Genomic DNA, 27,233 nt, shown 5'->3' with positions numbered 1-27,233 from the left:
GTGTCAGAAGAGAAACAAGTACCTCAACAAAATGATGCAATCACTGCAATTCTTAAAGTATAATTTCATCGTAACGACTTACAAGTAGTCTACAACAAAGCTTACAGACAAGATTTCAGGATACTGACTAGCACGGTTAACACCTAAGAGATTCTTCCTAGACTGATACATTCAACCAACAAAGGAAGTATAAGAATATTTAGGAGGTTCTTCAGGCATGAATATTCATAACTACCTTTAATCAGTGATTATGTCATATTACAACTATTTTTTTATATGTTATGGTCAGAAATGCTTAGTTATTAAATTTCCTTGATTTATACTTTACTATCATGGAATCCTCTACTGTGAGAGATTTTAATCTTTTAAATATCATCTAAAAATTGACTAATTCAACCAATACCCACTAATCCCAACAGCTGTCCTGGGTTTCAGACAAAACACAAGTTGTTTATAGATTTATGGTTTTGCTATGTTCAAGGTTCTAATATTTAGCTACGTAATGTCCTCTTGACCCAAAGTCGTCGTATCAAATGTATTTTTAAAACAAGCCCTCTCCTGTTTGTGAAATTACTCTAAGTTCCATTTTACAATGTTAAAATTTTTTGGAAGATTTAAAAAATAATTTCTCCTAGTGTTTAAATCCTCCATCCTATCAACACCTTCTACTTTTACTATCAGCGTGCAATAAACGTCTCTTAAGATGCATTATGTGCTAATCTACCCAATAAAAATGCAAACATAAAGATGTGAGAGGGATTGAAACCACAGTAAAATAAAGCAAATTTACTGTCTAAAAGACTTCAGAATCTATCTTGTAAAGTGTCTATTTCGATCACCTAAAATATACCCTGAGTATTTTATTACTTCATACTTGCAGACCTTTCCTGCTAAACTATAATTTGAGAATAAAAAGTATGAAGTAGTTATTATATGTTCCTATTAAGAACTAAATTATTTAATATTAAAGTCTTACTTGTCTACAAGGCCAACATAAATGCCCACTTATAAAAGATGGGCATTCTCCCACACTTAATGTCCCACTACTGATAAAAAAAAAAATAGGAAAAAAAAATTTCTTACCAACAATTCCACTGGTTATCGTCCCCAGCGAACCCCACCTAGCAAGTCGACATCATGACATGTCAGGTCAGGGCAGCCTCAACCTCGCTTCCCTGATAGTCAGGTGATAAAAGGAAGGAGTTAAAACAGGAAAAGTACACTTGCAGATTTCTGGATAACATCTGAAAATGGTTAAAAAACAAAAACAAAACAAAACAAAAAACCCAGAGCTTCTGGTAACCTCTAAATAAAAAATACGTAAGTATATATATTTAAAAAGAAAAAAACTATTCTAGAAAGATTAACAGTAACTATTTCAAATTAAGTATTTATATTAATTACCGTCCAATACATTAAATATGCAGTATTTTTAAGGCTTGGTGTTTGCATTTCAAAATTCAGAACTAATTCACAAACTTCTAGTGCAAAAGTAAACATGCTTGGTTAGTGGATTTGTCATTCTGAATTCTCTAATCAGTCACCCAATCCACGGGCTTAGTGAGAACTAAGTTAACAGAAGCTCCCATTCTTAGAGAAACATAAACACACTTATAAATCCAGTGCACTCTTTCTATAAGGCTTTTTCTTAGCTGCTCACTTAAAAGAGATGCCACACAATAAGGGACAACACTAACATTATCATTTCTTCCACATACTTCAGTTGGTTTTAAGAATACCAGATAATTCAGTATAACAAAATTCTCTTTGGAAAAATCAAAACTGCAAATTTTAACATATGTAGAAGTCTTTATGATTGACAAATAATAGCCTTATAGCAAGTATTTACTGGAAGGGTTTTGGATTTTACAAATAATACACAATTAATAAAACGTAGGTATGATTATCCAAATGGGCAGGAGGCAAATGATGTAATGAGTTTCCAGAATATTATGTGGCTTTATGCTAGGAATGGAATTTTATGTCCCTTCTTTTGGAATTTAAAATAGAATTTATTTTGATGCATGCTGATCTTTTTAAAAAGAGGGTTCACCTCCTAAGTCAGATTTCAAATGAGAGAAAAATTGTCTACTAACAGAAAGCATTGGGCTTTCTTATGCAGAATAACCCTAGTAACTAAGAAAACTGAAAAACAATTATGCTGAACTCTTTGCTTAAAAAAACTAACTACAGAACCATATTAACTCAATTTCCGTATCAATTGATCAAATAAACTTGGATTTATTAGAAATCTGGCAACTTATTAGAACTTTTTTGCTTTTAAAAAATTAAAACACCGTCATTTAAATACATACATTTAAGCAACTGCTATAAATGAGTGATCAAATAAAAATTAGCATTCCATTATGGGAAAGGGGTGTATTTAGGTCAGTCTTAGGAGGGTACCTACAAAGAAGAGGTTGGCCTCAATATGAAGTAAATATACTTCCCAACACACATTACTGTAGCAGGCTCATAAGTAAAAGCAAATGAATTAGGTTGGGGAACAAAAAAGATGGCATAAGAGCAGGAAATGAAATTTCCCAGAACTCATTAAAAAAAATTCATTAAAATAAAACAGCTAACGAACATCTAAAATAAAGACATCCTAAATGGACATTTTTCAGGCTTATGTATTAGACTTTTAGATTTATTTCTGTGAAAGTTAAGCTCTGAATCTCTTTTCTCTGAATGCTGCTACAAAGTTTACAAGATACGAACAAGGGAGAAAGCTCTAAAGTGAGACTTAATGTTCAAAAAGTTGTGTTTTTCTGTGAAATAAAATAGCTACAAAAAACCTATAAAGCAGTATTAGAGGGCCATCTCTTAGACATATTTTAATAGGTGAGAGTAAAATATTATTTGCAATTAAAGGAAAGGATTTTGACATGGAACCCAAGTTTTAGTCTTATGTTTTTGCTAGGGTTTATATTTTAGGATGGGTAGGGGAAGCACAATCAGTTACTTTTTCAGAATCACTTCTTTACCCATTCCTAATTTTCTCCATTAACTTTGTATCTGGTAACATCTAATTTTAAAGAAATACAAACAAATCAAATTTTACTTGTAGATGCTTTCTTCTTTCCAAGAAAAATCAGAATTTAAGTCTAATTAAGGCTTATAGTTATAGTAACTACAAATTGTATTTTCAAAGTTTAAAAGCAGCATTTAAAGAATGTTTGGTGTCTTTACTTACATACATGGGCGTAAGAAAAACAACTGGATCTAAGCTTTACCAAATAGATACCCATGTTAATTTGGAACTACTATACAACAGACTATATATAATTCCTTTATGAGTTTCCAAAAACACAAGAGGAATATTAATAAGGCCTGTTAACTTACTGAACTATATAATAAAGTGTACTTTTAAAGAGAAATGAAATAGAGACTTTCATCAGTAAATATTAATTTTCTTACTTGAAATCAAACGACAAGCCATGAAACCCAAAATATGATCTAAGCACGCTCATAAGGAATTAACTGGCTTATGATCCTGAGATCTACTACTGCTGTCATAAAAGACACCAAACAGGAACAAAACACAAAATAATGGTGTGCCCATTTTAATTATTCCCTAAGTGGCTTATTTTTATAATTTAAAAACATTTTAGACCCACCTAGGAGTAAAACGGAAGGGAAAATTTTATGATAATTTGAATGTGATCCAGACTTTTCTGCACTGTAAAGTTTGGATTCTTTTGTTCCTCTTATTCTCAAACAAAACTGTCATTACAATAATTCAGAATTTCTAAAGGAAACAGGGAAATAGATGTTATAACTCCGGCCAACAAAAACTTTAGCCAGGAGGGTAGTAAAAAAATAAAAGGTATTAACAGAAAGTCAGAAGTATGACTAGTGGACATTTTTAAGCCTCTCTTATAAGGCATGAGTGCTTCTTACGTAGCAATAGGAAATTATACTCCTAAACCAGTAACTGAAGTGTAGTCACGATCACGTATGCTACAACTGAAGTTTAGTCCGCAGTGCAATTGACGCCACAGTACTAACATTTTTTCCTGTTATACATTCACTTATCCAGCAAATAAGGTCTCCAGTCAACAAATTATCCTTTATAGAAAGAATGTGGGTCAAAAATAAATTGCAGTCTGCTTCCCCAACCCCATTTTATTTAACGCAAATTATCCAATGCCTGCAAGAATGTTCAAAAGCCTTTGAACCTGTTTTTATAAAAATAAAGGATAAATTTTCAAAATCAGAAGAGACTATGAGAGAACACCAATCAATAAAGTGCTATTTGGAATAAATACTAGAATTTAGACTAATCCTCAGTCTGATAGCCACGATACATATTGGAATAGACAAGAAATTTTGCATGAATTTGATCACTCACATAGGCAGTTATAATTTGAAAACAATATTCCTTGCAAAGGATTACGAATAAAATAATGTTTTAGGACACAATTGAATTTGAAATAGGTAATGTTTTGAATAGATTTTTTAGTTTTATTGAAATCTTACATGAACAAGAAATTGGAAATACAATCACATCAAAGAACAAATTGTCACGGCTTTGACGTTTAAGCCAAACAAATTTTGTAGGGCAGATTTCAAAAAGGTGTGAAGTTATAACAATTTAAAAACACAGTTAACCTACTTCTAGGAATGCAAAACATACAATCATAGGTTATTTTCAATACAAGAAAACTTAAATTTGTTTGCTTTAATTTCTTAAAACTACTAAGACAAAGCACTAGCTTGTATTTTTATTTACAGCATACTCCATACTCCTGTGTAATCTATCCCAAATCCAAAAAAATGAAACTGTCCAAAACCAAAGGTTCTGCAAAATCATGATTTAACAGTGTGCTCAGCTTGTTTTTGAAGCTAAAATGAAGCCTGAAACGATAAAAGCATTGTAACCCCCAGAATAAGGGAACTCTGCAAGCCCAATAATGTCCAAGAGCATTTATGAAAAGAGGAAAAAAAAAATAAAAAGACTTGAGTATATATACAATAGTGATTTCTTCAGCCCAATACAAATGGCAGCAAATTGCTACTTAAAAGATGAAACAGTTAAGCCAATTTTTTTTGAAGAATGTAGATCTAGAGCCAATCGGATCTTGCCAATATCATTTTCAAGCCCTCACTTGTCTATTTCCACTGTTGCCCATAAGTATCCTGATAAAATTCCTGGTTGTCATTATTGTAACCATAGTTACCAGAATAGTCACCACCTTGCTGAAGCGGCTGCTGAGCGATGGGTTGGGAACCCCAGTTCTGTTGGTTGTTGGTCTGACGGCGCTTGGAATCAGGTTGGTTGTACCCATCTGCCTTTCTCTTGCCTCCTACATTGCCCCCACGATTGCCCCGAGATCCACGGGAACCACGGCCTCTCTGCTGTTGTGCAGGACCCCCTCTGCCACCCCTAGAGCCTCTTGGTGGTCCCAAAGGTGCCCCCCTCTGTGAATAGCCAGCTCTACCTCTTGGAGGTGGTGCTCCCCGCCCCCTTGGTGGTGGTGGAGCACCTCGCCCTCCCCTTCCTCCTCCTCTTCCTCTTACTGCATAGCCATCATCATAGCCGTAGTAGGGATCTTCATAGCCTCCACGATAGTCGTGATAATCATAACCATAGTAATCATCATAGTAATCTTCATAGCCATAGTAATCTGGAGGGTAGCCATATCCACCTCTCCCCCCACCACGACCCCGACCTCTAATTGGAGGTGGCATACGAGGAGGAGGGTGATAGTAATAATCTTCATACCTAGCAATGGAAGGAAGGGAGAAAAGAAAAAACAAATTAGCTTACTTCAAGACCATTCCTGAATTTTTTATTAAGTTGATCTCTATTACCAACTTATCCTTTGTTCAGAGATGTATTTACTAAAATGTAGACTCACGCAGTGCTTCTGGAAGCCTGTCTAGCAGCTTGGCGCTCTTTCCTTTTCTTGTCTGGTGGCTTGGCTAAGACTATTTCAATTTCTTCCCCTTCTATTTCCTTGCCATTCATTTCATCCATGGCCTATACAAAATTACAAAAATAAATTTATTTTGCAAGTAAAAATAATACTTTAAAACATAATTACATAGACATACCTGTGCCAATTAATAAAAAATTTACTTCACACCTATTTTAATTGGCAAAAGAATCTAGCCACGAAGAAAAAAATACAAAGTACTTATTTCCCTCAATCTTACCTTCTTACATGTAAATTATATTGAAAACAAAACTGATGTCCTACTCTTATATTTAAAAAAATAAAAGGGCTTCCAGAGCTGCCTATCACTGCTCCTTAATCCTGAATAACTAACCTCTCAAGGTTGAGCCATACCAAAGAAGCAAATCCCCATCTGGGAAAAGTGCCGTAATTAACACAAACTTTTCAGGACTCAAATTTTAAAATAAAAACATGACGTTCAACATCTGAAATCTGCTCTTCCATAAAAATCTTAAAGATCTGAAAGACAAATGAGGTTACTGAATGAGGTTATCAGTGAAGCTGAACAAGAACCAAAAAATGCCTAGGTTTCCTCCACAACACTTCACCTAAACATACTTCACCTGAACAGTTAAGAGCAGAGCCCAGAACAGGCGTGGACTAATGAAGACTTGAGTATTCACCTGGAAAGCAGTAATCAAAAGCATCCTATGCTCTAGTCCCTTATCTATGTTGTTCGACCTAACAGCCTCTGCCATACATCCAAGTTCAAGTAACCCAGTAACAAAATATCACACCTCCTTGCCACAGCCTTTCTGCTTCCGTACACAAACCTTTTTCTCTCCGGACAAACAGAATAAAATGCTCTATCCATGAAGAACATTCACAGATTTACAAGCATCTAGACAAAGATTAAATCAGTCCTCCTCTACATGCTAACTGCTCCCCTTTACCACATTAGCTTTTGGCTACTTCACCTAAAGCAACTTTTGTAAGTCCACAGAAGCTTCCCAGTTGCTGACATATTTTGTAATTTCAGAGACTTCTTTGGCAAACCACCCTACCAGTTTTTATACTTTTCAATTAGAGACAACCAGTTATTTAATAACAACTGAATGAAAAGTATTTAGAAGGTATCAATTAGTTATCCGTGTTTCATACCACTGGCAATTTCAGAAACCAAGCATTAAATTCTGCACTAAGCTGTGAATTTTATAAGCAATGCTGTCTCACTAATTGGCTTTCATCAAAAAGCAAACCAATAAATTCTAACTAGTCCAAAGATTCTATGAGGCACAGTTTAAAGCAAATATCCTGGGCAGGAAACAGAAATCTGCTCGAATTAGAGGGGGCACCACTCCAACAGACAATGCAGAAAAAGGACCAGGCCTGAGTCACTGAGGATTTTGAACCTACCTCCCCAAATAAAAAACTTTTGTTAGTATTTTGTCTTCTCTCCCCCACTGGGAAAGGTAAGAGGAACAAGAAACTACAAATTTTACCCATGAAAGATGCTGCTGATCCATTATCAGCAGAAAACAGCACAGGTATTCAGGTTTTACCCTCTAGCCACCACATGAAAATACTTTTTTCACACTTTTTGTTACCATCATCAAATCGACTATTATATGCAAGAAATATGTATCTCTAACAACTACTGAAACCAGCAACACAGTTAATACTATTAGAATTCTGCAATGACTGAAGAAAGGCAAATCTATGAAGGACTAACCACTCTCTCAGAACCCACCTGCTGAATTCAATATGCTGTGCTGTGTGTAAAGTCATGTACACTACTCTGGGTCTTTCACAGGTCCACAAACTAAGGTAAACAAAGTAGTTACAATACGATTCATTACCTCTTTACCATTTACAGCAGCTAATTACTATACCTTGTAATATTTCCAGGGCATCATGCTATCAAATCTTAGGCTTACAAAAACAATACAGAGATTAAAAATAACTTGCCTGAAATCACAAACCCAGTTAGTAATAATCAGGCTTTGAAATATGAAATCTTACCTGTTACACTACTACCACTTCACAGATTATTAAAAGAAAGTTCCAGAGTTCGGGAAAAGCTGAAAACCAATTTTATTTCAGTTTTTAAGGTCATTTTATGTGTTTAGCGAGTATCAACAACAAAATTCAAATATCAAGAAGCAAAATTTCAAAATCTCTACCTTAACAGCTGCTCCTCTGTCTTCAAAATGAACAAATGCATAATCTTTCAACTTCTTCACTCGCTCGAGTTTTCCAAATTCAGAAAATGACTTTTCCAGTATTTCTTCTGTCACTGTAGTAGCCAAGTTTCTCACAAATAAAACTTTCACCTAATACAACAAATACACAAAATTGGCAATGGCTACTTAATTTTAGCTGAAGTCTTATGTTAATGTATTTCTTCCTATCCTCACAGCAGGCTTTCCTTCTCAAAAACATTAAATAATAAAGCTGCATCATAGAAAGTATAAAAATTGACAAGAAAATTATTCTGTCAGTTACCAATTTATATAGATTATCGGTTCCTTCTCCTGCTCTGTCATTAAAGTAACTAACACTGAGGCGCCTGGGTGGCTCAGTCGGTTAAGTGTCTGCTTTCGGCTCAGGTCATGATCCCAAGGTGCTGGGATTCAGCCCCACATCGGGGTCTCTGCGCAGTGGGGAGCCTGCTTCTCCCTCTCCCTCTGCTGCTTCCCCCGCCTGTGCTCTCTCTCTCTCTCTGTCAAATAAATAAATAAAATCTTTAAAAATAAATTCTAAAAAAAATAAATAAGAATAAAGTACCTAACACTGAATAGAACCTTCAAGGAACCAACAGGAAATTACTAAGTTTATTCACAAATTTAACAGGTCCCTAAGTACCAACTGAAACAACATGTTTTGGGGTTTTGCTCCCCGCCGAACTAAGTTAATTCTAAAGTTCGTATGAAAAAAATAAACAAGAATAGTCAGGAAAAAAATTAACAAAATTCAGAGACTACCCCTACCAGATATAACAAACCATAATGCTTAAATCACTGAAACAGTATAGTGTTCACCTGGATAAGAATAAAAGTTGGGGGGTGCCTGGCTGGCTCAGTCAGAGGGGCATGTGACTCTTGATCTCAGGGTTGTGAGTTCGAGCCCCACACTGGGTGTAAAGATTACTTAAAAATAAAATCTTAAAAAAAAAAAGTTGGATTCATACCTCAGACTATATACCAGGATAAACTCCAAATAGATCAAAAATTTTAAAAGGGGTGGACAGGGGCAGAGATGGGGAGAGACTGAAAAATATTAGAAGAAAATAAAGGTGGGGCGCCTAGGTGGCTCAGTTGGTTTAGCATCTGCCTTTGGCACAGGCCCTGATCCCAGGATCCTGGGATCGAGCCCGCGTCAGGCTCTCTGCTCAGCGGGGAGTCTGCTTCTCCTTCTCCCTCTCCCTCTGCCTGCCGCTCTCCCTGCTTGTGCTCTCTTTCTGTCAAATAAATAAATAAATAAATAAACAAACAAACAAAAACAAATAAATAAAATCTTAAAAAAAAGAAAGAAAGAAAATAAAGGTAATTCCTTTACATAACACTGCTCCAAGGAAGGCTTTGTGATTTAAAAAGAGTGATAAAATTCAACTACTAGAAATAAATGGCTTTCACATGGCAAAAAGTGCCGGAAGTGGAGCCAAAAGACAAATGACTTCTATCACAAAGAGTTAATCTCTATTTTTTTTCATATCAGAGCTCCAGAAAATAAGAAAAAGCTTAATGGAAAACTGAATAGAAAGATATGCAAAATTCATGAACACCAGGCTCATACAAAGAAACACAAATGGTCCTTCAACATATTAAAAACTTAAACCCAAATCATTATGGCTTTGAGATATATCATTTACCAAATGGGCAAAATCCAAAAATATGATCATACACTATTTTGACAAGGATGAGGAAAGTGGGCCTCTTGTACTTTGCTGGTGGGAGGGTAAATCGGTACAGGGGAAATATGGCAATATCTTAATAATTACAGATGCATGTACTCTGTGGCCCACAATTCTATCTCTGAGAATCTATCCTACAGATATATCTGTATTTTTATCAACTGACAAGATACAAGCTAATTCACCACAGTATTGTAGTAATAAAAGATCAGAAACAACCCAGTGCCCAGCCAGTTGAATATAGTATAGTATATCTACACAAGGGAATATTATATAGCCATAAAAATGAGGAAGTGCTCTAAGAGCGGATATGAAGAGACTGCCAAGATAAACTGTTGGTAAGACATTTCCCCCTTTTCTACATCTCTGAAATAGGGATCCAACTTACAGTCAATGTGACATGCAAGCACTGTGTCATAATTTAATTGGCAACATTAAATAATTTCTTAGTGGTACACATAGTAACAGTATACTACCTTAGAGCTAATGAACTAGGACAGTGAATAAAGCAAATATAGATTAGTGAATGCAGTAGGTTACCTGTAACCATCATGTAAAAAGTCAGGAAAGTAAGAATAAATACTCGTATTTGCCCGTATCTGGTCTACTAAAACTGGGAGTGTACTGGGGACGAGGGAATGCAGGAGATGGAGCAAGGTCCAGGTGGGACTTCTTTGTCTTTACCTTTCTACATAATTTTGATTTTTGAACTAAGAAACTATATTACCTATTCAAAGAAAAAAATTAACATACCCACTGAATAAATTATTACCTCAGATAAAGGGGTATATGAATAAAAATTATTTGGGGGCAGGTATTAATTCAAGAGTGGGAAAATCTAACACTGTCCACCTCCACCTTCTTTATCTTTGCAGTCTTGTCACAGAGGTCAAACTCTACGTTATGCAGCCCTCAGTTGGTTTACTGACTGTTTTTTTAAACTCAACACAGATCTTTTTTTCTTTTTTGAGATGAAACCAAACACACTACATAAAAATTACTTGTTGAAGTTTGTTTAAAATATTCAATAGGAAAAAGTCCCTTTAAGAAAGATACATGTAGGGACGGCTGGGTGGCTCAGATGGTTAAGTGTCTGCCTTCGGCTCAGGTCATGATCCCAGGGTCCTGGATCGAGCCCCATATCAGGCTCCTGGCTCAGCGAGGAGCCTGCTTCTCCCTCTCCCTCTGCCTCTCTCCCTGCTCATGCTTTCTCTCTCTCTCTCTGTATGTGTGTCTCAAGTGAATAAATAAAATCTTTAAAAAAAAAAAAAAAGAAAGATACATGTATGCTCTTAGGTTTTGGTTGATTATAAAACTGACCCAACTTGGCAAAAAATCTTCAGTGGATTACAACACTGATAATGTTAACAGCAGAAGGGTAGAACTCTAACCCACCCTCCAATTCAGAAAATAATAAAGGAATTAGTATTAGTCAATCAAATTTATTCAATCAGTATTACTCAAGTTTACAGAGGCCTCCTTTCCATTCTGAAAGTTGTTTATGATCTAGGAAGAATAGTTCTTAGAATAAAATGTTGAGGTTTTCTAATCCTATAAAAGTTTAGGATGCATTTCAATCTGAAAGGTTACAAGAGGTATGTGAAAAGTGTCGAAACAAATCACCAGTATACTACACTTTAGATTTTCTGGGGATTTTATTTGCCACTTATAACGTGTACATATTTATACTGCTATTTTAAACATGTTTTTACAGAAAAAGCAATACAAACTCTATTCAGTTTCTACAAGGCAGTTCGAAATTTTAAGGGTTCTTAACAGATTTACCCAACTCCAATAGAGGACATCCAAGTTCAATAGGTTTGCCCAAAGTCACAATTGTATTAGAAGAAACAAATGGAATTAAAATCAAGTTAGTAAAAAATAAAAAAAAAAATCAGAGCTATTTAAATTCCCAGTCCCTTTCCTTAACACAAATCTATTCAAGGAACATGAGAAAAAGACACTGAGCAGCACATCTGAGAGCCTCTCTGGTTCATTCTCAGTGATCTTCTCTAAACTGAAGATGTCTCTGCCTACAAAACTTGATCACACTCCAAACTAATTAGAGTGAAGAGCACCTGCTCAGAACCTGGAATAAAAAGCTTCAGAGAAAGACTTCTCAGTCTAGGAGAATTCAACCACCAATTTATGGTCATCACAGAGTTGCTGCCTCACAAAGCAGGGAAGAGACACACCAAAATACTCAAAAATTCACTAAAAACAGCAGAGATGCAACTCTGATGAGTCCCTTCAATTCCAGGAATCACCCAAAGGAAAGCCTAACAATGAGGACTCATGGCACCATTATTTACCAGGCAGAGATCAAGGCAATGCAAACATAAGGCTTAGGAGGAAAGTGAGGGCCTGCCACAGGACATGCCATACATATTTTGCCAATATCACATAATAGCAAACATGATAACCCTTTGCCTTTCTTCATGGAGACGATAGTCTAAGGGAACTTAATCATGAATTTAAAAAAGAAACAAAAAAGAAAAAGAAAAATCAGTTATAAATCTAAATAAATTATCAATGGCCATGTAATAAAAGTCATAGTATGGTCAATGAAGATTACAATTCATAATCTCCAAAAAACATTACTTCTGTCTTTATTCAACAAGACCCTTTTTTTAAACCTCTGTATCCCTCCTAGTGCCTAGCACTAAACAAATTCTCAGTGTATATGGAAATACTTAAGGAATTTCATTTCAGTTCCTTTTGCACATTTAATCTCCAGGAAAAGGGATGATTAACAGAAATTTCTAGATACCAAGACAGACTACTAAGTTTGGTATTAAAGCAGATCCTAGAATTAAGATCAAGAACTATAATCTGTATTTATCATAAAACTTTTAAAAGTTGAGCTTTAAGTACAAAATTTAAATAATAATCTCACCCCCATCCCAAGCAACTGCATTTACCTTAGCCATGACTTCTGGATCTGGTTCTTCCACAGGGTCAGCCCATTCAACTGTAACTACATTTCCCCATACTTTTACTTTTCCACTCATCAGCCGGCGTCTGGCTTGTGCTGCTGACTTGTGATCCTCATATTCAAGGAAGCAGAACCCCCGATTCTTCTTTTTGTCATCGGGTTGATGATAGAGAATAACGTCCACCAAACCCTCTGTTAAACCAACAGCCAGATATATAAGCCAAAAGCATCCACCACACATCTAGCGATTAGGCAGACCTAAATCCATTTGCCGAAGAGCAAAAAATATTGAAGAAGCCTCAAAATGATTCCCTAATTACCTAGTAGACAATTAAATCAGCATTGTTAGATATGGATTGTGAAACAATATTTTACGTTTCTTTTTAATTTTTTCAGGGTCCTGAGGGTACAGCCATAAACAACAGGTCCAGTTACTGTATTCTGATGTATAACATTCTACCATGTTTTAGAGTGTTTGATACAACATGACCTTCTAATTTATAAAAACACTTCCAAGGAATTAAAAATCAAATTACTAATATAAATTGAAAAGAACTTACATTCAACCAAGTAATCATGACCAAAAATCATCCTTGGATCTAACTTAAAAGTTACTGTTTTTACCAAGAATGAAAATGATTGCTGGGGCACCTGGGTGGCTCAGTTGGTTAAGCGTCTGCCTTCAGCTCAGGCCATGGTCCCGAGGTCCTGGGATCGAGCCCCACGTCGAGCTCCCCGCTCAGCAGGGAGTCTGCTTCTCTCTCTCCCTCTTCCTCTGCCCCCCACCCCCAGCTCATGCTGAATCTCTCGTGCTCTCTCTCTCAAATAAATAAATAAAATCTTTAAAAAAAAAAAGAAAATGATTGCTAAATATTGGTGCCCCCCTGGTCTTAGTCCTGTGTTCTCATCTTTCCACACATGTTCTTTCTAGGCAGTATCAGCTAGTTTGTATTTTTAAAAGCTATCTATATCCTTAAGAATGCTTACATTTTATTTCTAGTCCAGACTTAAAGACATTTCAAATTTAGCCATGTCCAAAATTGCAGTTACCGCTCCCCAAATCTGTCTTCTCTACTTCCCTAATAAATAGTACCATCTCCTGGTTCTCAAGCCAGAAACTGAAGACTCATTCTTGATTTCTTCCTTTACTTTCTTTCCTTTATTCCCCTACCCAATTCAGAGCCCATCTACTTCTTTCCACCTTCACAGCTATTACCCTAGTCCAATCTTCTATCCAAACTACTGTGATAGCCTCAACTAATTCATTAGCTTCTACTCTGAAGCCCCTCTAAACTATTATCCATATGGCAGTAGAGATAATATTCTGTAAACATGAAACAGATGTTACTCCCTGCTTGAGATCTTTAAATACCTTCTCATTCTACAAAAATTAAATCTAAACTCCTTACAAGGTCCACAAAAGCCTTGCCTACTTCATCTAATTCTACAGTAATTTTAACAACACTGGCTTTTTCTCAGTTCCTGTAATACACCAAGTTCTTTCTTGCCTCAGAGACTTAGCATGCGTTGCTCTCTTGGAATGCACATCCCTCTGCTCTTTGTTATGCTACATCCTCCTCATTCTTCAGGTCTTGCTTGAAATGTCATCTTATCAGAAAAGCCTTCCATAACCATCAAAAGAGGGCTAATAGCTATTCTCTAGCTAGTATCCTTTATTTCCCTCTTCTTAGGGCTCACCACAATGTGTAAATATTTCTTTAATTTTTTTTTGTCTTATCTGCTTTCCCAGAATGTAAGCTCTACAAGGGCAGAAAATAGATCTTATTCACCATTGTATCCCAGCACATAACACAATGCCACCACTTTAATAGGCACTGGATAAACACCTGCTGAAGGAATGAATAAATGGGTAAGAAGTCAGAAAGGAGCTGATAGGTAATAAAGTGATGAGGTCAAAGAACTGCACCATCTGGAGCCTGTGACCAACACAATTGTGATGGATAGTGGCAGTGGTTACAAAGTAGAACGCTAGAAATCAAGATTTTGGAGTGGGTGGAATTTTTGGCAGCAAGATCCAGAATGTGATCTGGATGTGGGGGAGCTGAAGTAAAGAACTGGAGATGAGGTGGTCATAAAACTAGGAGGCTAGGGGATTGGACAGTCATCCATGTACATACATGTTAAAGGTACTACAAATAAGTCAATTTAGGACCGAAGAGAAAGACTATGAGCCAAAAGCAATCTTCAATTAATGAAAGACTGAATCCAGAAAGGCAATAGATGACAGCTTCAAGGAAGGAGAAAGGACAGTTTATCTGGAGGACAAAAACATGGCTTTTATGAGGGGAAGTAATGGTCTAAATCAGTGTTTTTTAGACCATAACTAGAATGAGTATATCTCTACCCACATTTAAAAAAGATGAAATGGAACAGGAAAGATCACACTAAATCATGTAAAATAAGTGCAAGTACAGTTCTGTTAAATTTTGTTTCAGTTATAAATGTATACAGACCTGTGATGTAAAATGTACTTCTCAATCAACTCCATGGATGTATAATTGGAAATTTTGAAAAATCTGATCTAGACAAGGCAACAGGAAGGAGGAGGAGAAGAACTCTCATCCTCTTGGCCCTAAAACACGCTGAATGTTGGCAAGCCTCCACTGGGGGCTACAAGGCAAAGACTCCGGCAAAAGCTAAGGATCAATTAAGGCACAGAAGTAAGGGGACATTCCAAGAAATTAAGGATATAAGGGAACATGCTTAGACCAAACCGCTGTAAAGCAGAAAGGAGGCAATTCAGACACTGAAGATTTCAATTTTTAGATTAATATACACTTCCTTTTTTTGTACTTATAAAATAGTACCACATATTTCCCAAAACTAACTTCTACTAAATACATTTTTGTTTTACCTGTGACTTTACTGAATTCTTCCAGAATGTTTTCCTTGGTCTTATTCTTCGGAATTGATCCAACAAAAAGCCTGTTGTTTGCCACAGAAATGCACACTCCAAGGTGTTTACCAGGGCGAATTTCATAGCTGTCACACTGCAAGGAAGAAAAGAACCAGATACCCCACAACCATCCCAAACTCGGGACAACTGATCTCAACCTAAAAAATTCAACAATATAAGGTCAAACACTTCCTGCTTCACAAACTCACCGAGTTCCCTCATGCTTACCATTATAAAAATGTGTATTTTAAAACTTGTTACGGTCTCTCACCTTAGTTTGGTTTTGTTAACTTTCACTGCTCTTCTGGATATAAATGACTCAGTTATTCACTTTATTTTTAAAAACACCTTATGCCATATTTCAATGTTATCTATCTGAAAAATTTTCCAGAGAATTTCAGAAAAAGTACCCAAGACTGATCATTCAGGATTCTTGGAGATAAAATTAGATGCACATAAGCCAAAAGCAAAATAACAACAGTCAACAACTATGTGTAATCAATAAAAAGAAATTCAGAAGAATTTCACATGCTACACAAAACACAGTACTCTGAATGTATACATGAAAAGTTTTAAACAGCACATCAAACACAATACCTTCAAAATTATATGAAATGATAGGAAATAAAAAAGGCTTTATTTAAATCACTATGGTGATAGTTTCCTTGATAAACTTTAGCTTGTTAGACTTTCACATTACTTACCCATTAGCTTACTAAAAGATATGTGATTATTAAAAAATAAAAATCTCCATACATTGCCAAAAATGAGGAAATAAGGCTTTGAAAATTTCTCAGTAAAAACAAGTTGGAAGGAAAAGTTCTTAATAAAATCTAAAATCTGGGTCAAGCCAGAAGTGGAACTAATTTAGAAGTGATTAATGAAACCAAAAGCCCTGGTGAAAGGATACCCATTCTAGAAGGATTGGAACTAGACAAAGTGAAGCTTTTAAATGTCTGGAAAGAGTATGCAAAAACAACGACACGGTTATTTGAAGTTACTGAGATGGCTGTACCAACACAGGCATGAAGATATTTCTCACTTGCAGAACTCTGTTACGACTCCTACCACTACTAGCTGCAGTACTACTGTACTACTAAGTACAAAGGGTCAAAGGAAATTACTAGATTACAGAAGATGGGCTATAAAATAGTAAAAAAGGAGAGAAAGACTGAAGGCAGAGAAGACTGAAGGGCCTGAAAACAAAATAGAGAAAAGAACAGGCATATACTTAGAAAATAAACTGTATGATTAGGTTGTGACAAAAATAAGAGTCTCAATCATTTCCTGAATTGTGTCCTAAAAGTCACTGTCACCCAGTTATGTTCCCCAGAATCCATCCCAGCCTTCATTACACTTTTAAGAATCTTGTCCTAAAGTTTAACAGTAACAATTCACACTTTTGCCTAAAATCCAAAGAGAGAACTGCAGAAGCCAAATATTCAAATGAAACTTTAGATACTAACCAATCTAATAAATAACTTAATAGAATTATGGAAGACTTTCTCTAACACATTATTTCTTGGGTATTTTCATTCTTTTTTACTTTTATAATCAGAAAAAATAGAGCAAAGGTCACATATCAACTTTACCAACATCTAACCATGCAAAGAAAAAAACTAAAGAAAATGAAACAATGTTAACTGCAAACATTTTTAACTGAGGTGATTTGCCACTAGACAGTGGTATTTGTTTATCACATACCAGTTTAACAGCCTCCTGTGCAGCTTCCTTTCCACAGAAGGTGATAAATGCATACCCTCTGTTCTGACCAGACAGTGGATCCATCATAAGACGTAGATCCCAAATGGGACCAGCCTTTTCAAAAAGGGGTACCAACTCATCCTCATATAAATCTCTTGGTATTTTACCTACAAAGACCTGAAATAAAATCTCTGTATTAGAACCCCAATGTAAGCATTTTAGAGCCATAAAGCCTAACAACCTTTCTTCTAAGGGGCTACGGGCACAAAGATAAGGAGGAATGAGGACAATTTGAATCTTTAGGAGTTAACCCTAATGTTTATTATAATGACCTTAGGGTCATTAACACAGAATAATATTCTATACTGAAAAATGGAAAATGATTAAGAGTGGGCAAAATCTGTACAAACAACTCTAAATTTTTTATTTTTATAGTTTCACAAAAACACAGAATAAAGGATACATGTATGTATCTTTGGGAAATATGATATCTGCATTTTTATAAAAACAATAATTGAATAAAGACTGTAGTGGTCTTCCTCAAGTTTTCTCGATTCTAGGGGTGCCTGGGTGGCACAATCAGTTAAGTGTCTGACTCCTGATTCTGGCTCAGGTCATGATCTCAGGGTCGTGAGATTGAACCCTGTGGCAGGTTCCATGCTCAGCATGGAGCATGCTTAAGTTTCTCTTGCCCTCTGCCCCTCTGCCCCTCTGCCCCGCGTGCGTTCTCTCTCTCTTCCTCAAATATATAAATCTTAAAAAAAGTAATTACTAAAAAAAATTATGTAATAAGGATTAAATATACAATAAATTAAAACTAAACAATCAAAAACCTTCTCAGTATTTAATATCAGACCACAATTTCTTCAAGCTTCCACCACATCGGCAACATTAAAGACAATCTTTTACGTTAAAACATTTGCAATCCACATGCAGTCTTTTATTTAAAGATTTATTTATTTGAGAGGGAGAGAATCTCAAGCAGACTCCCCACTGAGTAGGGAGCCAGACACAGGGCTCGATCTCACGACCCTCAGATCATGACCTGAGCCAAAACCAAGAGTCAGACACTTAACTGACCGAGCCACCCAGGCGTCCTGACACGCAGCCTTAAAGAATGAAGTCAGTGTCTGCATTTGAGATGAATTTTTTTTTTTTTAAGATTTCATTTATTTATTTGTTAGAGAGAGAGAGTGCACTCAAGCAGGGAGAGCAGCAGGCAGAGGGAGAAGCAGGCTCCCTCCTGAGCAAGGAGCCCAATGCGGGGCTCGATCCCAGGACCCTGGGATCATGACCTGAGCCGAAGGCAGACGCTTAACGACTGAGCCACCCAGGCGTCCCTAGAGATGAATTTTCTAGTGAAACTCATCTACATCAACATTTCATATTCTGAAAAATGACCTGGTTAATGAAACAGCAATCCAAAAGATGCCCAAATTATTACTGGATATTACGTTTCTGACGTTAAATTAAGCTCTATAACTGTGCTAAGACAATCCTTTTCAAAATAATTAGATTTACCTTCACTGCTGTCTGGTAAAACTCCTTTTGAATCCCTAGAATAATTTTCACATAACAGCTATTCAATCCTTCTGTCTCTAGTCTCCAATCCTCATTCACTAAGTCACTCCAAGGAGATCACGTGCGAAAGGCAGTGGTTTCCTCATAGTCTTTCCTCTCAGCCTTAAAAACATTCTCAGAATCTGTTTCTATTTCTTTATACCGCAGAAAAAGAGATTTATTTCCTTTCCAAGGTTAACTCCTTAACTGTAATAACAAAGCCCATTTCTTCACACCACCTTCTCCTGGAAATAATTGCAAACTTTTATTTCTTCGACTCTCCAATTTTGCTAAGTACATCCTTCCAAACATGCCACATCTCCCATAACAAAACAAAACACAAACAAGAAATATTTACCCATTTATCTTTCCTTTCACTTTCAAATGCTTTGAACACATGGCCATGTCTTTTATTTCGCTCATGCAGTTATTCAACTCGTCTACCATATCCTCAGTACCGTGCAGCTACCAAGTATAAGACATCGAAGGCCGCGTCTGTGCAGTATCCCTACAGAACCGTTTTTCTAACAAAAACTCACTGTGGAGAGCCCTTGGCATCTATGCTCTCTCTTTAACTACAACACTGGCTTCTTCCACTAACACTAAGCTGCATACCCAAATGTCACTAATGGACTTCAAATGACTAAATTCAAGTCTTTTTTCCCTCAGTCTCATCTTGCCCTCTCGGTAAGCAATAACATTGGTGATGCTGCCTCCTACAAATTCTCTTCCCTTCAATTTTTACAATCCTCCACTAGCCTGGTCTTTTTACCTTTAATTATTTCCCTATCCTTTCCGTGGTGATTCTCCTACTCACCTAATAACAGTCTGCATGCTTCCCAAAGTTATGGCTCTATCTCATCTTCCCTGTATTTCCTTCACTTCCAAAGATCATATCCATTCCCCAAGTCTATATCTATTTAGTCATCTCTCACATCTCCATCCTAAGACCTAATTTTATAATTCCAACTGCATTTGGAAGCATTTCCTCTTGGTTGTCCTAATTTTACCTCAAATCATCAATAAATAGCAATGTCATTTTTTTGTTTTTTGAATATAGATGTATATATAGATATGAATGACTGTGTATGTGACAATGCATGAAAAAACTGTTATAATTTTATTCTTTTTCTTTAATTTTATTTCCTGAGTATTCTACCATAGATATAATAGATTCGTAACAAATGTTTCTTTTTTCCAAAAATCAAAATAAGTAAAACCCACCCTTGTCAACCAGTTCCTTTGATTTTCCTCATTTCTCTTGGGTAACATAATTTCCGCTGCTCCGTCCACCACCCAAGATCACCAAGGAAATAATACTTTCATAAACTTAACTCTCAGCTATTTTGAATCCCTCCCATTCCTATCCATACCCAATTAATCTTTTTTTTTTTTTTTTAAAGATTTTATTTATTTATTTGACAGAGACAGCGAGAGCAGGAACACAAGCAGGGGGAGTGGGAGAGGGAGAAGCAGGCTCCCCGCGGAGCAAGGAGCCCGATGTGGGACTCGATCCCAGGATCCTGGGATCATGACCTGAGCCGAAGGCAGACGCTTAACGACTGAGCCACCCAGGCGCCCTACCCAATTAATCTTCTAAGTATCAGCCTGAAGTTGTTCCAATAAATAATACCTAGCCTACATAGCAACTGACTTCCAACCTACTCATAGAACTTGTCCAAACTTTTCATGAGACATGGAATTCCATATACCTCGAACTCATATGCCATGTATTTTTCTAAGTTCTAGAGATACAGTGAATACCACAAACAAGGTCTAAGCATTCACGAAGCTTATATACTATTGATAGAGACAAAAGTTAAAAAAAATAAATACGATTTCAAGAGGTATTAAAGGCTAAGAAAAATAAAAGCAAGGAAAGGGAATAAATGAGGAGAAACAGGTTGTATTTTAATTAGGAGGGTCTCCCTAAAGAGGTAAATTTGAACTGAGACCTAAGGTAGAAAATTAAGTAAAAATCTGAGGAAAGAGCATCCCAAGGTAAAGAACAACTAGGAAAAGATGGGAATACATTTGATGTATCTGATGAACAGCAAACAGGACAGTGACTGGAAGAAAAGACCCACATAGGAGACAGTGTTGGGAAAGAGAGAACAGGGGCCAGATTAAGTTAAACCATGTTAGGAGTTTCCATCTTATTCCAAATGTGTTGGGAAGATATCAGAGGGTTCTGAGCAGACAAGTGACTAGGTATGACATGTTCTAAAGGGCTGGCAAATAGGTAGAAGATGGACTGTATGGAGAAACAGGCTGCCCAGTCAGGTTCATAAGGCAATCTAGGCAAGGAATGACGGCGGCATGAAGTAATGAGTTGATAGCTTGAAGGTAGGGAGAATGTGAGAAATAGTTAAGTTTTAAGTTATACTGGGTTCAGATCTACATTTTAGTTACTTCGAGCAACTTAATTAGTGAGTTTCAGTATCTTCATCTGGGAATAACATCATCCAAAGGGTTCAATGTCCATGTGAGCAGAGAGCCCAAATCTTGTTCCTCATTTTATTCCCAACTTGAACACAGTGCCTGAAACATAATAGCTGCTTATCTTTGATTAATGTTCAAAAGATCATCTACCTCATGCTGTTAACTTATACACTAGATCCCATCCCTTCTCTTCCACTCAAGGACACATGGTCCAGCAACAATTTGATCATCGGCACACAAGTGATTATAATTTCTCACTTAAAAAAAAAAGTTGTTTTTTTTTTTTAAAGATTTTATTTATTTATTTGACAGAGAGAGACACAGCGAGAGAGGGAACAAAAGCAGGGGGAGTGGGAGAGGGAGAAGCAGGCTTCCCGCGGAGCAGGGAGCCCGATGCGGGGCTCGATCCCAGGACGCTGGGATCATGACCTGAGCCGAAGGCAGATGCTTAACGACTGAGCCACCCAGGCGCCCCTTAAAAAAAATGTTTTTAAGGGGCCCCTGGGTGGCTCTGTCGGTTGGGCAGTGGACTTAAAATTTATTTTTTTAAGATTTTATTTATTTATTTGACAGAGAAACACAGCGAGAGAGGGAACACAAGCAGAGGGAGTGGGAGAGGGAGAAGCAGGCTTCCCTTGAGCAGAAAGCCAGATGCAGAGCTCGATCCCAGGACCCTGGGATCATGACCTAAGCCGAAGGCAGACACTTAATGACTGAGCCACCCAGGCGCCCCTGGACTTAAAATTTAAATGAAAACAAAAATATTATCTTGACTATGACACACCTTCCAGTTATTATCCCATTTCTCTATTCTTTTTAGCAACATTGCTCAAAAGAGCTGTATGTACTTCTTATCTCAAATCCCTTGCCTCCCACTCTCTTGAATCCTCTCCAAATATGGCTTTCACCACCATTCTTGTCAAAGTCACTGATGACATCCATGTTGCCAGAATCAAATGTCAATTCACGGTCCTCTCTTACTTGGAAAGTTTGTTGTAACCAACCACTTTCCTTCTGTGAAAACTCCATATTGACTGGACTTCTAGGATACCACATCCCTGATTTTTCTCTTACCTCATTGGTTCTTTCTGCTCAGTTCCCTTTGCTAGTTCCTTCTCATCTCTCCAATCTGTAAATGTAGAGGGCTGCAGGGATCAGATTTTAGACCTTTAGTCTATCTACACACACTTCCTTGGTGATCACATCCAAAACTCATGGTTTTTAAATACCAAGTAGATGCTTATGCCTCCCACATTTATAATCTCCAGCCAAAACTCTTCCCTGAACTCCAGGCTTATAGAAGTAACTGCTCATTCAACAGCTCCACTTAGAGGTCTAAGAGACATCTAATTCTTAACATGTCCAGAACTGAATTACGATCTTTCAATCCTGCTAATCTGCCCTTCTCTACAGCATTCTTCATTTCAATAAATGGCAACTCCATCCTTCTAGCTGCTCAGGTCATACGCCTTGAAGTCATCCTTGGCTCCTTCCTCTCATACCCCATATCCAACTCATCAATAAATCCTGTTAGATGTGCCTTCAAAATATCCAGAATCTGACCACTTCTCACTAGCCTCAGCTTATCAATCCTATAAACGAACATTCGTAACAGGGCACAGCATTAAAAAAACTACAGATAAAAGATGTCCTGAGACAAAATAAATATACAAGGATAATCGGTATTCATTTTGAAATGTATTTTTTGGTGTGGCTAAGCTCTCTGGCCCAGTCGGACAGTGTTTTTGTACTTGAGGGTATTTGTATTTGAACATTTAAAAACTGTTCTGGGAAGCAAATTCTGCTTCATACTACTTCCATTAACATAATGCAATGGTGCTTCATAATTACATTATTCACTATCCCTATTTCTTCCATACCCATTACAAAAACACATAAAGCAAAGAGCACATCAAGTGGCACTGTGAAAATACACGTGACACACAGCTAAGTGAGGAAGCTAAGTGCCAGGTTATTACACTACTTATGTAACACTTGTGCCTGTGTTTTTAGAACAGACAGGTTTGCCTCGTTAAGCAAACCTAACGTGAAAAACCTGTATTTTCAGAAAAAGTAATTTAATGATTGTTTAATCACTTTACATACAGGATTCATAAGAGCCAAGTTCCTTGTGTACTCCAAAGTATCATTTGAATGTTAGAAGTCCAACTTACAGATTTTCCATAAGAATACTGTTTTACTTTAGAAGAAACATCAACAAATCTGTGGTCAACAAAGTCCCCAATATGATAATCACTGGGATCCAAGAAGAAACAGGCTAAATATACTGATTTACTGAGAAGCTGGAGATGGCTTCATTTCAAGATCAGTTTAACCCAGGACATATAAGTAACTTAAAAAGGCTAAAAATAAACAGCATTCAAAACTAAGCATGATTCCTTTAAAAGTTTCTAAGCTCAATTTTTAATTAACTAAAATGAAATAAAACTGTTCTCCTTTTATGAACTCGTTGGTCCCTGAGCCATTCTGGCTCCATATGAACTGTGTGGAGCAAGCCCGCAGGCATACATGCAGGTGAGCCTCCCTGCCCCCGCCCCCGCCCCCGCCCCTATTAGACCCACAGAATCTAATGAATACCGTAACAACCAGTTCTTTCTTTACTCACTAAGCATCAAGGCTTGAAAAAGTTTTGGCTGTCTACTATCTAACCATCAAATACTTCAACAGTAACAGAGAAAGCCCTTTGAGGCTCTGGAAGGAAGAGAGTTAACAGGCAGTGCAACGTAGTCTTCTGAGCATCTACTAGGGCTCTTCCCTTACCCAGCTCCTATTTGCTACTTTGCAAACACAGCAGCTTTTCCTCATACGTAAGTCTGTTCAGGTACTACTAAGTCATATACTTTTACATCTCTGTTAAATACACAGGTTCTCTAACACTTCCATTAGTTAAAATACCAAAGAATTAAATTTCAATCTACCATTTCCTTTGAATTCCTCTACAAAACACCAGTGCTGTGCTCTTTAAAAAGATAAGTGCTTATTATAATGGAAACAAATAAAAACAAAGGCTGCTTCCCCAAACAGTTTTACAATGCCAGCTGAAGAATACAAAGATACTATAAGCAGACTAGGGGGCGCCTGGGTGGCTCAGTTGGTTAAGCGACTGCCTTCGGCTCAGGTCATGATCCTGGAGTCCCGGGATCGAGTCCCACATCGGGCTCCCTGCTCGGCAGGGAGTCTGCTTCTCCCTCTGACCCTCCTCCCTCTCATGCTCTGTCTCTCATTCTCTCTCGCAAATAAATAAAATCTTAAAAAAAAAAAAAAAAAAAAAAAGACTAGACCTGAGGGCCCAGACACACTAAAAAATACACTTCAAAATTAATACCTAGCTTTCTTATATATTTCTTATCTCAGGACAATGCTTAGAAACAATGCAAAGGAGTGCTCCTTTATAGGATTAATTTACAGTAGATTTTACCAAGATGAAACCTCGGTCTTCTCGTAACTTTAACATTGTCAGACTCAGGCACGGACCCTCACTTCAACTTCCTCAATCAAGACCTAAAATTTTTTAATGACTGTAGTGAAATATAAAAGAACAACTTAAACCTCACAGCATCAAAAATGACACCAACTAAAACCAATTTATTTATTAAATCAGCAACCCAATATATTAAAAACCTATTTTTCTGACTTTTTAAAAACTAATTTTAGGGGCACCTAGGCGGCTCAGCTGGTCAAGCGTCCCACTCTTGGTTTTGGCTCAGGTCATGATCTCATGGGTGGTGAAGTTGGCTTGAAGATTCTCTCCCTCTGCCCCTCCCCCACATGCTCTGGCTTTAAAATAAGTAAATCTTTAAAAAAAACAAAACAATAGTTTAATTTTTAACAAATATAGGCCAAATCTCATGGAATTTAACTTTATGGGAAGAATCCAAACCTTTACACTAAGATTTTGTTGTAACGAACTGCTTGACAGGAGTGGCTTAGGCTCATATAGGGATTTCACGGCAAAGTTATTTGCTGTATGCGATGATATCTAATATATAGGAAAATGCATCTTTCTCCTAAAGACACAATGCAATGTAAGAGAATATGCATATTTTATAATTAGGATACCAACTTTGTTTCTAATTGGATAATCAAAATAGTTTATCCTATTAAATTGTTTAAATGCTTTCAGCGAAATGTGAAGAGTACCAACAAACTCCTTTCTTAACCTATATAAAACAAGTCTCCATTAATGAGCTCAATAAAACCAATCTAATGGGCTAAAAAAGTTCATTTTTATAATTATGAAATAGATACAACAAACTAATTTGATACTAGGCTATATTGGGCATTGGAAAGAACATTAACAATATTATACAGACTTAATTTTTATTCCTAAGAATTTTATAACTAAAGAAACAAGACTAAGATGAATGTAGTAACTGATAAATACTAATGAGGGTATCACATGCTGAATGGTATACTACAGATAACTTTTTCAAACATACATATTTCCCTGTTGAAGGTGTTGTAGGCTGCCTCTAAATAAGAAGTGAAAGAGTAATTACATTTATTTATTTTATATGAGGGTTTTAGGTAAGAAAATGTAAAACCATTCAGAAAAAAAAATACCTATGACGTAGCAGTTCAAGTAAGAAAGTTGAACTATATTTCTATATTGTTTAAAAGTTAATAAAATGTAAATGTAGATTTGAAAGGGTTCACAATCTAAGTAGAACATTAGAAATGAAGGACGGCTTGAGGCACCTGGCTGGCTCAGTCAGTAGAGTGCAACTCCTGATCTCAGTGTTGTGAGTATGAGCCCCACGCTGGTACAGAGATTACTTAAAAATAAAAAATCTTTTTTTTTTTTTTTTTAACGATTTTATTTATTTGGGAGAGAGCGAGCGAGTGCACAAGCAGGGGGAGCAGCAGGGAGAGGGAGAGGGAGAAGCAGGCTCCCCACTGAGCAGGGACCCAACATGGGGCTCGATCCCAGGACCCTGAGATCATGACCTGAGCCGAAGGCAGACGCTTAACCGACTGAACCACCCAGGCGCCCCATTAATAAATAATCTTAAAAAAAAAAAAAAAGACCAAACTACTACTCACTTGTATACTATGTTTCAATGACATTTGCTCCTATAACAAACTTAGATGGCTCACAGTCCAATTCTAACTCTACAATAATTATGGAACATGAAATAATTTATAGTTTTTTTTAAGAGACTCAAAACAATAATATGTAGCTGATTTAGGTTATCATGAAAAATAAAAATGCTTAGAGTCCCTTTTAATACCACTAAATATTAAGAAATAGAATATTAACTATAATAATGCTTGAAGGAAGTTCAGGGCACAAAGACCAATGAATGTAAACTCTATTCTATACAGAGAATACACTGGAATTACTTCTGATATAAATCTAAAAAGTTAGTTAACTGGTGACGTCTTATTTCACAAACTAGAAATAATAATCTTTTCTTTTGGCTACCTGAAAGACACCAGAAAGAAAAGACCTTGCTGTACACTTATATTTTGGCACACAGTTTTTACCATTTAAAGGATCAGAACTGGTGGGGCGCCTGGGTGGTGCAGTGGGTTAAGAGCCCAACTCTTGGTTTTGGCTCAGGTCATAATCTCAGGGTTGTGACACCAAGCCCTCCATCAGGCTCCGCACTAGCACGGGAGTCTGCTTGGGACTTTCCCTCTCTCTACCTACCCTCCCCCATATGTGCATGTGAGCGTGCACTCTCTCTCTAAAATAAATAAATCTTAAAATAAATAAATAAATAAAGGATTAGAATTGTCTAACACAAAGATATATGAAGAAACCTTTATGAAGGCACAGATGGAGCAGAAATTGCTTCTTTGTTCAATGACAGACCAATGTATTCGACCTTTTAT

At 36.7% G+C, this 27,233-nt stretch overlaps 1 protein-coding gene across 3 annotated transcripts in view; it reads right to left on the bottom strand.

The window, feature by feature from the left end:
* Positions 1 to 4,444: 4,444 nt before the first annotated feature.
* HNRNPR (heterogeneous nuclear ribonucleoprotein R) overlaps positions 4,445 to 27,233 on the bottom strand; it is a 32,501-nt gene continuing 9,712 nt past the window's right edge. For all 3 annotated transcript variants that reach the window (XM_036072212.2, XM_078073654.1, XM_036072207.2), the window contains 6 exons: positions 17,373 to 17,549; positions 15,627 to 15,762; positions 12,738 to 12,943; positions 8,087 to 8,236; positions 5,865 to 5,986; positions 4,445 to 5,728 (listed from right to left, as the gene is read on the bottom strand). In XM_036072212.2, coding sequence (XP_035928105.1) covers positions 5,116 to 5,728; positions 5,865 to 5,986; positions 8,087 to 8,236; positions 12,738 to 12,943; positions 15,627 to 15,762; positions 17,373 to 17,549 — 1,404 coding nt within the window. In that variant the 3' untranslated portion in view covers positions 4,445 to 5,115. The remainder of the gene's footprint in view (positions 5,729 to 5,864; positions 5,987 to 8,086; positions 8,237 to 12,737; positions 12,944 to 15,626; positions 15,763 to 17,372; positions 17,550 to 27,233) is intronic.

Source organism: Halichoerus grypus, chromosome 5 (genome assembly GCF_964656455.1).
Source record: "Halichoerus grypus chromosome 5, mHalGry1.hap1.1, whole genome shotgun sequence".
Lineage (NCBI taxonomy): Eukaryota > Metazoa > Chordata > Mammalia > Carnivora > Phocidae > Halichoerus > Halichoerus grypus.
Note: the sequence above shows the minus strand (reverse complement) of the source record. Positions and strands in the feature narration are given on the sequence as shown.